The sequence below is a fragment of the Pezoporus occidentalis genome, unplaced genomic scaffold (assembly GCF_034315485.1).
Source record: "Pezoporus occidentalis ecotype Australia unplaced genomic scaffold, CSIRO_AGI_Poc_V1 ctg118, whole genome shotgun sequence".
In the NCBI taxonomy this organism is placed as follows: Eukaryota; Metazoa; Chordata; class Aves; order Psittaciformes; family Psittacidae; genus Pezoporus; species Pezoporus occidentalis.
This window is the reverse complement of record NW_026912972.1, coordinates 4,440,672-4,459,280: the sequence shown is the minus strand read 5'-3', so window position 1 is coordinate 4,459,280 and position 18,609 is coordinate 4,440,672. Positions and strand designations below refer to the sequence as shown.

The 18,609-nt window shown below is 41.7% G+C and overlaps 1 protein-coding gene across 12 annotated transcripts in view; it reads left to right on the top strand.

Moving 5' to 3' along the window:
- Positions 1-18,609, top strand: part of IKZF2 (IKAROS family zinc finger 2) — a 120,994-nt gene that overhangs the window by 71,190 nt on the left and 31,195 nt on the right. For 10 of the 12 annotated variants that reach the window (XM_062603235.1, XM_062603249.1, XM_062603263.1 and 7 more), the window contains one exon: positions 771-938. In XM_062603235.1, coding sequence (XP_062459219.1) covers positions 771-938 — 168 coding nt within the window. Of the gene's footprint in view, positions 1-770; positions 939-3,896; positions 4,237-11,745; positions 11,991-18,609 lie in introns of those variants that run through there. The other 2 variants (XM_062603290.1, XM_062603298.1) reach the window with 2 other exon arrangements.

Genomic DNA, 18,609 nt, shown 5'->3' with positions numbered 1-18,609 from the left:
ACCCAGTCTCCACTGCCCAAAGCAAATACAAAGGATTAACATCAAAATAAGTTTTGGATGTGTATGTGTGTGAATGCATGGCTTGAGGGGACAGGGTAAGGTATAGAGTTTCTGTTCATTTAGATACTTTGTTTTTCATCAAACAAGTCTTTTCAGTTAGTTTTACTTAGAGCACAAATTTGCTTATTTCACAATTTAACAGTGTAACATTTTTCTCAGTGTTTGCTACTGCCCAAAGCTTGTGGCCTGGGTCCTTACTTGCTTCTATTCCATCTGTACCACTCCAGCAATAGTGCAAATGCAAAGCAGCCTTTAAAAAGGGTTTTCAAAGTATAATGTAAGCAATAGGTCTGGTTTGAAGCAAAGACCTTAGCATCTGCCCAAGTCCAGTTGGTCTGCTCAGTTCCGAATACTCATATGGATTGGACCTATACTAAAAATAGGTGCAAAACCATAGAGAAATGCTAAAAACCCACAGTCATGGATCGGAATTTTGATCAGAGCTCCTCTTTTACGAAGGATCAAACCTCTGAGGTGGAGAACTTTAAGAAAATCAGGCTGCATTAATCACCTCGAGGAAAGAGTCTCAAATCGTTATTGGAGTCTTTGCCCGTTGTGCAAAAGAAACAGCCTCTGACTTTAGCAAGTGCCACGTGTGGTGGTGGGGACCATACCTAGGTAAGATGGCACTGTTACAGAGAGCAGGATAAAGGGCTTCATGCCTCTTCCAATGTTTCTTGACAGCTCTCTCCCTTCCATTTCCCTTCCAGGTGAACGCCCCTTCCACTGTAACCAATGTGGAGCTTCTTTTACCCAGAAGGGGAACCTGCTGAGGCACATCAAGTTGCACTCTGGGGAGAAACCATTCAAATGTCCCTTCTGCAGCTATGCCTGCCGACGGAGGGACGCCCTCACAGGACACCTTAGGACGCACTCTGGTGAGCCTGCCTTGTCTTCTCTTCGCTCTTGTTTTGCCCTTTGTCATTGACCTTCAAGTGAAGCAGGTTGTGAAAACAACTGTGGTCCTGGTGGCTCTGGGTCTGTACCATCCTCTTCAGATAGCACAGCTCTGAACTTTGGGAAAGCCTTGATGTAAATCACAAAAGTTGTGGTTAAGCCACACCTCTCCTTTTGTGTAACTGAGCTCCTCTGCTGATGCTATCGTTCTTCCCTTTGAATATCTTCTTGGGTGTATCCAGTCTTCCCTGGCAGATTGTTTTGACACTCTCAGCCCCAAAGTGGCTGTGAAATTCCAAAGACTGTAAAAAATAAGTGCTCTTGGTAGCCTGCTCTTCAGTTCATACCCATTTCTTCATCTAACAAATGCCATGTGCTGGTGAGTTCTTACTTGCTTATCTTTCAGAAATCTCCTGATTGCATTTTTGATTGTTGCATCTTGCTGTAAAGTCCTACTTCATGGCAGCCATAGCACTCACCCCGAAGCAGAAGGTGGTGGAGGGAGATTAGGTTTGTCTTGCCTGGCTACTTGATATATATCAAGTCTACCTGGTAAGAGTTTCTTGATACGTTCTGAAAAAATATCTGTCCTATAACTGCATTTTTATAGTCATGCTGATAGCCCGGATCAAGATCAGATGTGTTTCTGGTCTTTGTATGCCTCACCAAACGGCCTCATTCTACCCACTTATTCAGTTGTGTAGGACTCTTGAGTAAGATCTTAATTTGCTGCATTTTTCATCTTCTAAGATGTTCAACTTCTGTGTCCAGGCCATTTATAGGAGTCTGTTTTTCATTGTTGAATGAGCAGAGATAATTGGACTGCTAATAAGTGATAGCATTACAGATTAACATTTTGGAGGTATTAGCAAACGTGTGACTACTAAAACACAGTGGTTGAAGTGCAGCCACAGACAAAAACTCTGCTGTGAAAATGCAATTATGGAACTTCCTGATTCTTTATATGTGTTTCTTCTACAGGGTCAGCCTCACTTCAGTAGAGGTTTCTGGTTCCTGAGCATTAGGTTGGTTTTAGGATACAGAGTTGCCTTGACATTTCCAGGAATCGGAAAGGTAGAAGCTAGTAAGCTTCTCCAGGTAGACTTTGGAGTACACAGAAGGCTGTATTGATGCAAACGCACTGCTGACAGAAAGCATGAGCTTCCAAGTGACTGCAAGTGTGGGACTAGGCTGAGAGAATGGTGTGAGAGTTGTCAGCTGAGAGGATTGCATCTGCAAGTCAGCAGGGACAATATTTGTGGAATTGTGAGATGAAATTCTCACATATCTGACCATAACCATAGTTTCATCTTGAAATGTAGTAAAAAAGAATACATGATCAAAATAGCCACACTTAAAATAACAAAAGGGGTTGTGACGTAAAATAGCCCACGTTACAAAACACATTGATTTTGAAGATTGTTTTCGTAATATGAATATAGATCTTGTTATCCAGATACAGCCATTGATAGAGATTGTTGGATTTTCCCACTTGAAAAGTGCATATCTGATGTTTCTGCTTTTTGTATGAAGACAAAATGCAAAGGTGTGGGATTTTCAGCAGGCACCTAAGCTGCCTAGGCACATGAGTTCCTCTGGATCTCCTTCCCTAACTGACTTACTTGTGTTCAGCTGTGCTCAGTGGGTAATTCTATATTTTGTTTTCAGTGAAGAAAGTGTCACCCCTCTCAACAGTCAGCTACACCAGTTTGAAGCAGAGGGCCAGCAGAAATAGGCAAGTGTTCCCACAATACTCAAGACAGTTCTTAAGAGCAGCACTCACAGATGAAGAGTTAAAAACCTGGGATATTGCCCTAAAACCTGGCACCCACCTGTGAACATGAGCATGGGAGTTAAGGTGTCATTCTGTCTACGTCTTACAGGCCAGCTTTGTTGATCTGTGCAATGTACGTGAACATGGTTCATGGAGAAAATGGGAAGATGTTTCCTAGAGTTTTTAAATGGTTTCATATCTGTGTACTGTATAAGCATCTGCTGCTTTAATGAAGTACAACTCAAAAGTCCATGAAGATACATCAATTCTAGTAAACTTCATCGAAGGTCTTTTCCAGCCTAAATGATTTTATGGTGCTGTGATTGTTTACATCTCTTATTTCTGACCAGAAAAGACAGTATCAGATAAAACATAGAAAGAAGGGATTGAAAACTATTTTGAAACATGAGATTTCAGTCACATTTCAATCTAGTACACTTAATATCTAAATTGAGGTGAGTCTGTATATGTTTTTATGTTTACAAAAGGAAAGCTCTTTAGATCAGCTGATACAGATTGGAACCTTATCCTCTAAGCAAAGAAAGTACTGCTATTTTGCTCCAGCTGAGAATCTGGTAAGTGATTTCATAAATCCAAGACCAGTTTCCTTTTTCATGTTGCATGTCCTTTTCATTCTTAAATAAGAAAGTGCTATGAATTAAGAAAAACAAAAAAACACAAAACAACAATCTTTTTCCTTCCCAAGAGGGCTTTAAACTAATATTTTTTGTGTTTTTGTTTTTTTTTTTTTATGGAAGGCAGAGTATGCAAGAAAGGAATTGAAGAATTTTTTCTATCTTTTTTTTTAACTCCCAGGTAGTTTGGTCTGTGAGTTGGAAAGCACTCTGTGTCACCATTTAGTCAGTTACACGCTCTCACTATTGCCAGTTAGTCATTTTTTCCTGTGCTTAGTGCAGGGTTTTCATACAGTAAGACAAGAAAGGTAAAAAAATAAGGAAATGTAATTGCAAGCAGAACTCAGCAGAAGCATCTCAGAATTATCTGAAATAGCTGAAGCTACTATCAACTTAAAAAAAAAAAAAAACCACCAAAATTATTACAGTTGGGTTTGGGTTTTGTTTTGTTTTGTTTTTTCTTTTGCCTGGGGTGCATTTTCTTGTTCATGCTTTTTAATATTATTTCCTAATTATTTGAAAGTGTTTCTAAGCATCACAATCCACATTTTGCTTACCCTTCTTCTGCAGAATAATAGCTTACTATATAAGTGTTCCCAGGATGAGTGGTTAACAAAATATTCCTCTGCATCTGTAATGCTGCTGCTGTTTAACCCTAAATAATTAAGGTCTTATCTTGCAGTGATTTAATCCTGCGATTATTTATCATTTACTGACATATGGAGTTCTGATGAACTTTGCGTTTATATTTTCCTCCCACATGCAGCTTTTTTGATTTCAGAAATATAATGATGCCTTCAGGACATTAGTAGAATAATGCCTGTGGAGAGAATGTACAGAATTACACTAAGAGTGGGCATGAGCATCAAGGTACTTACAGGACTTTCAGATGTTGTCTTCAGAATTAACTCCATAGTTCCGTAGCACATGTGATACAGGAGAGGTGCTTGAGTGTGCTTCCAGGATGTGAGTTTTAAGGACAGGCTGTGGAGGGCTGGGGCAAATGTTCGTAGCCCCTGCTGCAGGACGCGCTTGACAAAGCAGCATGAATTGGCTTCACCTTGCCTACCTTTTGCTGTTTTCAAGGAAGAAAACATCCAGGCAAAGCCAGTCTCCTGGCAGCAGTCACAGAGTACCTGTTATCTCACCCTGAGACGTGCCCATCTTCTCCGTCATCTCTGTAATTGCACAGTGAAGCAAAACTGGGTACAAAATCGATGAAACATTCTAATGTAGGCAGTAAATGAGCAAACCCCAGAAGTTTTAAGGAAGACAGTTAATCTGACAAACAAATCTGATAGTTAAAGCACCTAGATGGTGACTTCTGTAGTTGGAAAGACATGTTATAAAGCCTGATGCTATTTTACCTTGAAAAGTTAGGCATCCTCAAACAGGCACATAAAATTAGCAGTTATGTTTTAGCATGGATTTCTCTTGTGTCTAAAATGGAGCCAGTTCAGCCCTCCCCCCGTAATGCTATTGTAAACACAAATGATTTGATAATTCTTAAAAAAGTCAAGGCTGTAATGATGAGCAATCTGGAAGAGCCCATAGAAAACATTAGAACATCAGTTTTCAGAGCAGGGCTTGGGCAGTAAGCCATAAATTAAGGGTGGAATCGCTTGGTAAGGGGAAAACAACATACAGAATAGGTTTTGCACTATTTTGCACTAAGCAAGGTTGGTGCTGTGGGCAAATTATTTTGCAGGGGTTTGTTTTGTTTTGTTTTTTGTTTTTTTTTAACAGACTGCCTCATTGTGCATACACACAAACTGGCCACATGAAGCCTTCTCAGGCAATCTTACTTCTGGAATTTCCTTATTTTTCCTTTATCTTGGCAACTTCAATCATGCTCCCTTACTCTGAGAGTATATAAGTGTGACTCATATATGAAAGCAGTTTTACTGTTTATTTCTTCCTAAAACACAGGTAGTCAGATCGTTGTTTTTTCCTGTCACAGAAGCTTTTCCTCACAATACCTTTTAAAAAAAATGTGCTTCCACGCTATTTCTTTCCTGTTTAGGAAATGTTTTTTTTCCCTTTTCTACTTCCAACAAATATTTGCTTTTTCTTCCCCCTCTTCTTACTGCATTGCTGCTGCACATTGCTTGTTATTTACCCCCCAGCTCTTCAGTGGCACTGAAATAATGGTGGTGTTTTATTTGCAAAAGAAAAACAGTGAAGCATTTGTTTTGAAAACAGAGGCTTAGGCAAAAACTCCCAAAAGCACTATCTTAGCAAACTATGTACAGTGTGTGAGATAAAAGGCATATAATTTAAACAGTAAATGTAATTTTTCTGTTTCTTGGTTTGCAAGTCTATCTTTCTCATCTCTTTTTCTCCATAAGGACTTTTTGCTCAGCTCCTGCTGTTTGATCGTAAGCCATTGGAGATGTCCTACATGCCTGCAATTGCATGGCTATTGTTGGCACAAGTGAGATCTGTGTGTGTGGCTGTGCTCAGAGGCAGAAGGAACCTGGTTCCTACTTCTGACGACATGCCTGACTCAGAACCTGTTTGGGAGAGTCATCCCACCTGTGAGTGTCTCAGTCCAGCTGAAAAATGGGATGAACAAGCACAGTGCTGAAAAACACAGCGCTGTGCTTGAAGTCCTGCCTATCAAAAGCCAGTGAGAATTATTGAAATAGTGGCAAGGATGGTTATTAAGGATAATGAGGAGTCAGTGTTTTAAACTGCTTTTTATATCTTCAAGAGACTTTTACCACTATTAACATCTCCACTCTTAAAAGGCCCAGTATCTGTTCTGTAACCATGTTTTTGAGGACAGGAACAATATAATTAGAAGAATCGTGGGACCTGAAATTCTCCTTGCACTCTGAGCTGGACTGCCTCAAATACATTGTGAATGGAGAAAAAAAATAGTAAATGTGAATAAGTAGGATACTATCTGTGAAAAATGAAAGGTATGTGAAGAAGCGAGGGGATATTTTGCATACAAATCCCATTTCTGCAAATAGGCTAGCAAACAGCATCTTCCCTCGGTTGTGATGAGCCGTTGGGTATTTATTCTCTTGATCTGATACTTAGGGCTGTATTTAATCAGGCAGGGCTACTTTTCCTCTCAGGTTTTCTTATGCAGTTTCAGTTAAACTTGGTGAAATTAACCTTGTCACAAAATCATTTTGCGGTGTTCTTACCAGAATCCAGGTTCCAAACTGTTATTAGCAGGTACACAGTACAGCAGCTCATTAATGCTTCCAGTACCTAGAGACCTTCTCTCTGTGTTGTAGAGAGTGTAAAATCTCTGGGATTCTGCTTTCCATATTGTTTGTATGTGCATTTTTTGAAGGTAGGATCAGAACGTCTACAAGGGTAGCGTCTTTCATCCCTAGGCATCCTTATTTAAAGTTTAATCCCCCCTGTAGACTCAGCTTGCATCCCATGCTTTGCTAAATCCCTATCTGAACCTGATCCTCGAAGTGACGGGGTCCTCTTCACCTCCAGAGCACTACAGTTACAAATATTAGTATCAGCTATATGAAAAGATCATCTTTTATGTGCTCAGAATTATCTCATTATACAAGCTTGGTAATGATAAGCCTTTTCTACAGAGCACAGTTATCACTGAGAAAACATCTTTGATTTAAAGGTGCTGTAGGGTCATGATCTTTCCAGAAAAAAAATAACATTTGGGCTTTGTTTTTAGGAGAAACTTGTGAAAAGATACGGTTCCACCCAAAGCAACAAGTGTTTACTTTTTGCTTATTGGACTTCTAAAAGTCTTGAAATTCCATAAAGATTCCCTCTTATCTGTGGTAGTTATGGATCAATCTTTGTTCAACCCAGGAGATCTGTTTCCGATAGATAAGACAGAGAAATGGGAGAAGTGGTCCTGGCAAGCAAAGGTAGATGTGCTGTGTACCAGCCTCATGAATATCTCACTCTTGCTTAAGACTGGATATCAGCTTTTTTTCCTTCCCCATCCCCCAGGGTGTGTGATTGAGCTGACAGGGGAGCAGACACTGTGTCCTTTCATGCTTCTCGTGGTGCCCCAGTATAAGCAGGAGGTGGCCAGCTTCTTCAGTGGTTGGGGTTGTCTGTAAACTGGCTGAGTAGAGAAAGACTCACCCACTCTCTTAGTGATGAGAGACACCAATACTATGGGAGTATCCTTGTTCTAAATATCAGTTCACAGCAAGATTAGTAAGTGCTAAGATTTATCATGGTATCTGTGAGACGAGTCTTGTGCCTCTTGCTGTATCTCTCAGTGGAGCCATGGCTTTACTATGCCTCTAGTGCTCCATTCTTCAGCAGAGAGAAGAGGGAAAGCATGTCTGAAGGGAGGTTGCATCTTCTTCTCCTCTCCCTGATCATCTAAGTTTGCTCTCCTTAATGAGACAGAGTGGCAGAATTAGATGTTTGGTATTAGGCTGGGTCTCTGGACCCTTGGCAAGGAGAAGTTTTGTGTTAAGGTAGCAGATCCTGCACCCCAAAATGGGGAAGAGTACTATTGCCCCAGTCCTGCAGCTTCACCATGAGGGAAAGTTTTCCCCAGGACAGATTACAGTCCTACAGTGCAACAAGGTGCTCATAAGGAGGGGACAGGGTGTCTTTTGCCTCTTACTTTAGACCTCTTGAATGTGCTGTCACCTCATCTAGAAGGTCAGATAGCTTCAAAGTACTTAGGGGTAACTAGGTCATTGTTTAGACAGCATTGTCGTGGTGCAAGACTTGCATGGGATCATCCCTCATTAACTTTGTTGAGTTCCTTTCTTCCTACGGGAATGCCTGTGCCAAGATGGGAGTGTGTGTTTGGGGTGGGACTGTTGACATCCAGTTTTTGTGGGTTTTTTTCTGTCTCTCCTTTACATTAGAAATTCACATCCTGGCATTGTCAGACAGATTCTGTCCCCATGTTGCCTCAGGCTGTGTACAACCAGAATGAAGTACATGGTGTTGCACTACTGGGCTGCTCATTGGAGAGGAAAGGGACACTTCTCCACTGCTGCATGATGCCCATTCTTACGCCAGCCATCCTGCTTTGGAGGAGCAAAGAAGACAGTGGCTTTCTTTTTCCTCTGGGCTTTTATTCTGCCACAGTGCTATATGTGGGATTTCACTGACACAAAGCGGATGAGCGTGATGTGACTTCTGCATATAGAGCAGCAGCCCTTCTAAATAGGATGCTTAACCTGTTCCTTTAAACATCCAGAGAGACTGTTTCTATCACCTCCCTAGGTAGACAGTTCCACTCCCCATCTGCTTTTTATAGCTGTAACTCTCATTTGGATATTTAACCAAAACTGTCCTTTCTTTTGCTGCAGATTATTGCTCTTTGTAACACTTATTTTCTGTGACTCTGAGTAATCCCTGGGCTCAGTTTGCACTGTGATAGGCAGTAGTCATTATGTTTGGCATTGATTCTACTCTAGCCTGTCTTTATCTTTCAGTCCTCCCCTCTTTTTTTTTATTTTTACTAATTTTGATTTTTTTTTAATTTTTTTTTTTTGCTACTCCTACTATTATAAGGGACCTAAATTTTGAAGTCATTTTGCACTCTGGAAACATGGGCAAGTACAGGTGCAGACCCCTTAACCTCATCTCTGCCTCAGTTGCCTGTCAGTGAAATGGAAATAAAGTGCACTTCTCAACCTTGTCACGATGGTGAGAGGGCAGCATGCACAAATGATTGCAAAGCGCACACATGCTGCTGCAATGAAGGTCATGTAAGTACGTAGCAGAGTATTCCGGTGCTGTGTGTGCCCCTGCTGAATAGCATTACATGTTATCTCCTTAGTTTTACGTAGCCTTTGTGCAGTAGTAAAATGAGATAATTACAAAGTGGAAGGAATAATAACTTTGTATTGTTCCCGTAACCACTAAGGTATTATACCCTGATCCTGGTGTGATTATCTTCAACACAATAGTAAGGTGATTATTAATAATGCTAAAGAACTTACTACCTAGCCTGCAATTTTTGTGTCTTGTTTCTTTCATGAGCCCTATCTATTTCATCAGCCCAAAGCCTGTGAAGTGGGTATGTGTTGTTGCCTTGTCGTTATCAGTATTTCAGTGATGGGAAAATGAAATAGGAAAAAAAACCCTATGAGACCCAATTGGCAAATTCGGGTACCTAAGCACCAAGGTAGCTTCATGTAAATCACTTGTCTTTCTGCACCAGAACTACAATGGGCAGGCTGGAAGGTGAGGATCTAGTAGCTTAGGTATTTAAGGATGTGTAGTTCTTTTCTCCTTTAAGTTCAAGCTGTAAAGGCTTCTTGTGGCCTTATTTTCTTTGTCATCAGGGATTGTTTCAGAAATCCAGTGTTTTTACACTTCAGTTGATATATGTACATACAAACCCAGTTTAAGGTGTAGCTGTAAACACAGGCGTTGCATAGCCAGACTCCACGCTCCTTGGGATTTGGGTGTCACATTGCATTAGATTAAGCCTGGAGTATGTGATGCAGTGCATCAGGAGTCCTCCTACTGCAGAGGTGGCCTTCTGAGGTAGCTGCAGTGAGTTTTGCAGAACAGAGAGCCAAGAAGTGACTGAGAACTTTCTCGTGTGCTTGAGATGCAAACATGGTATTGACTTGATGAAGCCATCTCTTGGCAAAACCAAGACCTCTTCTTGCACATACTCTGAACAGCAAAATACCATAGCAGCTCTAAGGAGGAAAAAAGTTTGGCTTTTTTCCCCCAAGAAAATTGTTTTCAAGGGCAAAAGCTTTTGCATGTTGCCTCCGAGGAAAGGAGATCCAGCATTTGGAGCTGGCCTTTGTCAGTTCTTGAAGGACTTTGTGAAACCTTTCAGCTTGAGGAAGTTTGAGCTTGGAATGAAATGGTGGTTTGAGGCCACCTTTCCTTGATACCTCGGAGCTGGTTTATGGGGCAGTGTGAAATGGAGAAACGTCACTGACATTTTTGATAATATATGAGTGATTTAAAGTGTAAGAGGGGTTATTTTTGCCATCGGGAAAGGAAACCAAGGGAAAGTAAAGGGGAAAAAAATAACCCAGCTAACACCACAGCATAGCAGAGCTGCAGAAAGCTGCTACTGCTGTATTCTCCCGGGCTCTCAGCAACCTGTAATTATGAATTATCTGACAGCTAAGATATCGATGGATATCGTTCAAGGAATATGAGAATGTCTAGATTTTTTACAGTGAACCTGTACTGAACTCTGTGTGACTCTCCTATTTATAACCCTGTGTGAAGTTCAAGGAAACTTGTCCTGGAGGTTTCCCATGAGAGGGAACTGTGTTTTTACCTGACTAAAACTCTCTGGATATTTTCCCATTTTTTTATTTGATCTAAGTGTGAACTTTCTCCACCCTCTACCCCTCCTTCCTTTCTGGAGTGGTTAGAGAGGTTGATTACAGCCAGGATTACACAAGAGATGCCAGTTGCACACATGTTTTGCATAACTGTGCTGTGCTGATTTCAGACAGGGTGCCCCAAGTTCCCTCCCTGCCTTGCAAGAGCGAGTCAAGATCTTTATCTTCATTCCTGAAGCTAGAGAAATGCTGTTGAGGCCCTGCCTATTGAAACTTTGTCAAAGAGCACCTGGCTGGGACTCTCCCCAGCCACAGGGTTGCCAGTACACTGCAAAGCACTCCCTTTTGGAAAAGCCTCTACTGCAGGTTTGTTCAGGCTTTTTGTATTAAATCTGCAATAGTCACTCTGCCTCTGTGGGATGTGCTACAAGTGGTCGGTAGGACAGGGTAATTGAGAAGGATTTTCTCCGTAAGGCAGCAGTTCCCCAGGATGCTGCAGCTGCCCAGAGAGCTACCCGCTCCCAATCAAGGATGGGGAATGTGCTCCCCAAAGATGTGTGCTCTCCCTCCCTTCCAGTGAGACAGGCGTGAATGCTCTCATCATGCTCCAAGATGGTCAAGGGCCTGCGGTGAGGACCCTGACTGGACAGCTAAGCTCATCCTTGCACTGATTCTGGGGCTAGTTAAATGTTAGTTAAACGGGGCCCTTATCTTCAAAAGCACTGAGCTCTGTTTAGTTTCAGTGAGAACTGGGGGCTTTGAAAGCTTAGTCCTTGGCCTGTGTTTCAGTTCCTTTTGCTGGGATATAGGTAATTTCTTCCTCCTGTCTCTTTTCAGTTTGGAATAGAAGTCTAGGACAGCACACGGCCAGACAGGACCGGGTCATGCTGACATGCCTGTGCCATGGTCCTGTGCCATGGGATAGAGCTGGTCTGACAGGTAGGCTGAGCTCAGACTGTTTAAGGGCTTCAAGCTCTTCCTAGAAAATAAATCACATGCAAAGGTTACACTGCTGAGATTCTGATGATGAAATTTTTATATAGAAAAGCAGCATGGGCCATAGGCGCTCTCTCACTTGGATACCCTTCATGTGCCTGCATTTTGCTTGTCTCCTTGGAGACAGTGTCTTGTCTGAGAGCAGCTAGCCTTGGCTAGGAAAGGCCTGACATTTCTGGTTTGTGGGATGAAGCTGTGCTGCTGAATGTTCCAGCAACCACAGAGGCATGATTTGATAGAAGCATAAGCAGTTCCAAGCAAGGTTTTCGTGTGAACATCTTCCTCTAATACCTCTCCGAGGACACCACTTGAGTCTCTGATGTGAAAGAGGGGTTCAGATATCTTCAAGGAGAGCCCAGCAATCCCCATCCCTCAGATATCAGAAAGGTTTGAGAAATTTCTCCCTTCCCTTTCCTCCTTTCAAAGAGCTGAGTCAGCTGAACTGGCATGTCTGGAACTCTGTGGCATCGAGAGCAGGCAGTCTGCCAGCTGCATTACACACCACCATCCAAAGGAACACGTCACTCCCTTCTCTCCCTCCCCTCATTCCCAGCCCCCCCTCCCCTTTTCCCTTTGCAATCTCCACCCTCTCCCTTTTATTTTTCCTTGTTGATCCGTGTAGGTGAGTCAGAAAAACCTGCTCATCCACAACCTGTTCCTTCTTGCCAAATCCTGGAGCAGCACTCCCAGTTCTTGTTAGGAGTCAGGAATAGGTTATGAAAACAAAAGCTGATACAGGCAGTGTACTGGGTATAGAGTGCATACTGTAAAGGAAAACTAAATGCATAGTGAACGTGCCACTTCGAATGTGTTCCTAATAGAGTGATGTCTTTTGTAGAAGGCACTTTATTCTGTGATTCATATATAATAATAGTTTTCTTGCTATAAAATACCAGGATGAACAAGGAAATCATTTAAGGCTCTGAGAGCTAGGCTTGTTCAGCCTAGAGAAGAGAAGGCTCCAGGGAGACCTTAGAGCAGCTCCAGTACCTAAAGGGGCTCCAAGAAACCTGGAGAGGGGCTTTGGACAAGGGCCTGTAGGGACAAGACAAGGGGAATGGCTTTAACCTGACAGAGGGGAGATTGAGATGAGCTCTTAGGCAGAAGCTCTTCCCTGTGAGGGTGCTGAGGCACTGGCACAGGATGCCCAGAGAAGCTGTGACTGCCCCATCCCTGGCAGTGTTCAAGGCCAGGTTGGACACAGGGGCTTGGAGCACCCTACTCTAGTGGAAGGTGTCCCTGCCTGTGGCAGGGGGCTGGAGCTGGATGAGCTGTAGGGTCCTGTCAAACCATTCTATGATTCTGTAAGAGGGAGCATATTTACAAATTTTTAAAATAATGGATTTTAAAATAACTGGAAAATGGAAAATTTCCAATAGGAAAATAGGTGGTTCACAGAAGTGATTTTGAACAAAATGACTGAGCTTTTGGTATCAATTTTAGTTGTACTAATCTGAAGAAACTCCATTGATGGGGTTTCTGGAGAAATTCCACTCCTCAGAGTTTGCATTACCAATGTATTTCTGACCCCAGGAATTGAAAAATGGTGACTCTGGATCCCCTCAGTTCATGGATACTTAGAAATGAGAGTGAAACGTGATAAATTATCCTTTTTGTTTACTTACGGTATTTATTTTATGAGTGGGGAGGAAGGGAGAAAACATGCAGGTGAACTTTTTTCTTTGGTCAACTGACTCTGGGAGCTGAAAGCTGAAGAACAGCATAGTGTTGTATCTGACTTAGGATGAAACTGCAGGTGTTGGTTAACGCTGTAGGAGCAAGAGTGTCTCAATATCCGTAGATATATTTCCATCAAGCAGCGTCAACAGATTGATTTTTGCCATGTTTTGTTGGAATGAAGGTGCTCAGCTTCAAAGAATAGATCATCCACCAGGAAAAGTGCTTTGTTTGACTTACTTGTGTCACACTAAAATGTCCACGTTAGCTATATTTTGAAAAATGTCTCCATTATGTGTTCATATCATTGGTCTCTACAAGCAATCAATTTTTCCTAAGGGCTAATGATGGACCAGCTTCAGGAGACTGCAAGTATGGTGTTGGTTGAGTTGCATGAGATTTCTGCCCTGAGCAGCATCAAGTCCAGGACTAATTTGAACTGGCTGATGAGCAGTCCATGGAATAGGATTGCATCATTGGTGAAGAGAAGGTAAAGGGTCATTTTCTGTCAGGGAGTATATAACTCATAGTGAGACGTAGTCATTTCTCAGAAGGTTCAATCCCAAGACAAGAACAGGAAGGTTTACTGCCCAGCCACCTTCTGCAGAGGATGCAGACAAAAAGGGACTTGACAAAGGTATTTGAGACATCAGTGTCACAGGTAGGAATGAATCCAGACATCCTAAATCCCCATCTGCTGACTTGGTTCAAGCCTCTTCACACACAAAGTAAATAAAAAAATAGATATAACAAAATGAGAAAAAGATAGTTTTGTTCTCCCAGGTATTGAGAAATGAGAAGATTTACACCCTTTCACTCTTGATTCAGACTTCGCAGAGAAATCAGCTAATTTAAATAGCCTACTGGAGCCTTCAGTATGAATTTTTTTTTGTTGTGAGGTTTTTTTCAGGCAAGGAATGCAGTTAAGTATGTTCAGAGTTTCCTAAGTTCCCCTTTTTTACAGGAAACCTTTTTAAAGTATTTCTGGATGTTGAGAGAGCTCTGTTTTGCGTTGTCCTGCTTTTCTGGCTTTACTTTCAGCCCAAGCAGCTGCTTTTTCTTTCCTTTCTTTTTCATCCTTTTGGTTTAGTTTCACACCCATATTTAATTTCCTTTCATTTTGTCTGCCTCCCTTTCAGCCACAATAACAGTTTCTGAATCTATCGAGGGCTTGTAGTGAAAAACTAATTGCACCAAAAAAGAAACACCCTAAAACCCCAAATCTTTCCTGCTGGAATTTGGAATTGCTGGATTTTATTACCCACAAAAGATTAATGCAGCTTCAGTGTCAGACGTACAGTTGGTGCAGAGGTTTGTGCTAGAGCAGAAGCTGCCCGGTATCCCACATTCATCTCCCGGAGTTAAAGGATGCCATCATCCTTTAAAAGATATCTTTATTGTTAATTGTTGTTTTGCTAAGAATTGTTTTCACACAAAATGGTCATGACTTCCCCCTGCCAAATACTATGGCTAATTTTGAATGTGGAGCAGTGAAGACCGCAAGTGTTGGTGACAAACGTGGTAGGGGAAGGAGGCATCTGTCCAGCCCTGGTGGCAGCAGATTTGCTTTGATGAAGCTGGAATAAATGGGAAGAGCATTTGGGAGCAGTAAACTGGCCAAAAACCCTTTATCCTGGAGGAGCCTTTAAGCATATGAGGTTTTAGAAAGTATGCAGCACAGCTTGGCTTAGCACTGTCTGCTTGAGAGAAGTCCCACTCGAGTCTCATTTCGAGCTCTTCTGTAATGTTGGTGGTAAATATATATGTTGTCAGACAGAGAGCAATAGGAGGAGACAGGAAAACTGCATAGGTAAAAAGAGTCAGCTCAATCTGTTTGACCTCATTTGACATCTGTGCAAGGCATGACAAAACCACATGCTTGAAGAGCAGATCTTTCCAAGGGTGACAAAGGCATGGGCCACACTGGTTCTTGGGCAGAAAGAAAAGTATGAATAAAAATGTTCATATCCCAAAGGAGCCCATTAGTTTCACAGCCTGACCTGGTTTTGGAAGCAAGGTTCCCTTCACTTCTAGCCTTGATCAAAATAAGTGAAAACTCCCAACTTCAGTGGTTGGGAAAGAAGAGGAGCTGTCAGTATTGCTCTTCCCGTGTCACTATTATCTTCCTGACAGCTTACTGCTAATAGTCTGTTTCCAAAACTTTGTTTCTGACAGTAACAAGAAAAGGGAAAACTTACTTACATAAAGGGAACCTGGAGCATGTTCTTATCTCCTAATATGAGACATAAAATAGAATGGTGTCATGTGCTAAAAGAAATGCTTTTTCTCATGTAGAAGCATGTTGGTGGAACAGTGGAACTCATTGACTTGGGATGAGAAGAAATGAGCTAGGGATAACTGGTTCAGAGGTTTTATGCAGAAGAAAACTAGCTCGTTAGGAAAGTTAAAGGCCATGTATTCTCTCTGTCTTCCTTTGTTTATATAGTATAAAATAACTGGTAATACTATGTTTGGCATATGCTTGCTCCAAGTAATTAATGGATTCTGTTTGCTTTATGATGCTGAAGGACTTCTGAAAGATATGCAAAGGGGCTGCGCTTGAAATATATACAAACTGTATGCAGGTGATCTAAATTGACTTCAGGGTATTGCTTCCATTGATACTACCTGTGAATCTGGCCTCACATCTATATTTGTTTTGCTCAAACGGGGGGGGGGGGGGGGAACCCAAAACAAACAAAAGCACTTCTCAAGGGAGTGTTTGTCCAGCAGCATTCCTGATCTGCACCAAAGTACCCACGCCCTGTGCTGAGTGTGTGAGCTGTTCCTTTCCACCTGCAGTTGAAGCTTGGCTTGTAATGACATGTGGATCTCCAGTCACCTCCTTAAATTCCTGCTGCGCTGTGGCATTGACAGGGAGCAAACAGGACAGGGCAGAGAAGAACAAGAGCCCAACCTATACCTGTTTTAATTTTTCCTATTTGCTCTGTTGCTGGAGCAGGCTTAAAATAAAAGCAAACAAGCACATTTTGTAAGGTTTGTTGTATGAACCAGTTAACTCTCAGCTTATCAAGTCAAGTTTAATATGACATTAAATGTCTGAAGTGGAGTGGAAAGTACAGAGCTGGTACATACAGTTAAGGTTTAATCTTCATCTTTAGCCGGTTCCCACCCACAGCCAGTTAGCATGAAGGCACTGTAGGGAAGAGGCTCCTTTCTGAAGGCTCCTCTCTCAGATTCATTGCAGGGCCTTTCCGCCTTTAAAAGTAAGTTGCAGTAAACCTGGCTGCCTCTAAGTGACTTTGAAGTTAGCCAGGTGATAAAACCCCCAGTTATTTTGTGGACTTCCTTGGTTTTCTTAGTTTATCTCAGCACCAGAGTGCTATTTAAACAGAGTCCTTTTTTAATAGCATTTAACCATTTCTGAGCCTGCATAAAATTCCTGGGAACCCTGCCAGTGTTGGGATGCCTGGAGAACTGGGATGTGCTGGTATAGAACAAGGACAATGCACCCAGTTCAGTGGCCTCACAGCACAAGTGCAAAACATTTGCAGTTGGAATTTTCACATATATCCAAGGGGGAATGTGAAAGCCCCATTGCAATTACTGTAAGATAAAAAATGAGTGTCAGGTGCCTTTTGCCAGATTTGAAGCTCTTATATTGGAAGAAATAAAGGTAAGCCAAGATAATTATATGAGGAGAGTGTCTATGTAGCACAATGTGTGTTTTGGGGACATGGAATTGGAGCAAACAGCCGTGAATGTCGTTTTTTTTCAGAACTAAGTACAAGTTTAGTGTCCTTATCTTTGTTTTCCTTGATGTAGTATGTACTTTATTTTTTATTTGCATGGTTTCACATAGGTGTATTTTCCTTTGGTTTTTTTATGCGTACATAGATACAACATAAAAACCTACAAAGTGAACTGTTTGTCTTCTGTGCTGGAAGGGAAGGAAATGGGGTGTGAGATTCTTGCTTTTCTGTTTTTAATTATTTAATAGGTGATGTGAGACTGTGGCAGGAGCCCTGCAAGTATTGGGCCTGTTAGGGAGATTTCAGTAATTCTGTGACTGTGCCAGTGAAACAGGAGTTAGTTAGTTTGTTTGTTTGTTTGTTAAACTTCTGGCACGAAAATGCCACCTACTTATTTATAACCCTTGTGGCAGAATGGAACATTGTTTTATCTGTAAAATCCTTCAGAGCAGTTAATACATAAACACAATCTGATGAATCAGATTAAATAACAGAGCCACCAATAGCTGCAAGATAAATTGTAATAAACTACTCAAGTAATAAAAGGCTGCAGGCAGAAACATCTTGAAGGTGCAACTAAGGACCCCAACCCCTTAGCTATTGGATGTGAGCAGTCACGTTTACTGGTTTACACTAGATTCTGGCTGTGTGCTTATGCACAGAGAAGATGTAGATGATAAAAAATTTCTCCTGACTAGTGTATTTACTTATTCTTCATGTGTTCATGTTTTAGTGGGTCCATTCTAGCTAAAATGTAGCCTGTACAACATCCTCAGAGTTCACATATAATCTTATGCTTGACATTGCTTGGTGTAGAAGATCGAGGGAGGACTGCACACTAGTACATTATTTCTAGCTAGCTGCTTATTTTACAGTACTGTAAACAACTGGCAGGTAGATGCAGGGTTAGGCTGCTGTTTCGTGCCCTGGGGATATTTATGGGAAAGGCAAGCACAGCTAGGAAACAAAGGGTGTGTAGGTGCAATGTGTTGCCATTGTTTTACTGTGCTGATGTACCGCAAGTATCTAGTGGTGTTTCACTGCTAGCTGTATAGGGCTACTCTAATAGTATGTGATAGTTGTCGACAGAAATAACTTATCATTGACTGCCGCTGTGTAAAAAGTCAGGAAAAGCCGTTTTTCATGTGCTGGACGGCTCACAAATTGTTAAACAGCCACATATATATCAATAGGCAATTGATAATAATCTTTACTACGAGACATTGGGCCACGAAGTTGTGAAGTGAGTCAAGTGCTGTATTTCAAGATCCAAGTCAAGAAAGTAGTAGTTGCTTAATGGCATGTATGTAACCTTCTTCTGATGTAATGCTGCATTTTAGGTTTTGAACCTTCTGAGGAATCCAGAGTGTCCAGAAACCTTTTTAAGCACGGATCTATCTGTATGATCTCCTCTACTGCATGATCTAGTGGACCCATCCTTTACCACATGACCTTAATGAAACCTAAAACTTGGCCCAAAATACAGTAATCTAAAAGGTTTTGTAGAATGGAGACATTAGAACTCCATGAGGTCCAGAAACGTATTTGCATCCCATGAAATATACCCCAGGTATTGCTGCTTCTGCTTGGATTGGCAAGCATTAAAAGGTTAAGCC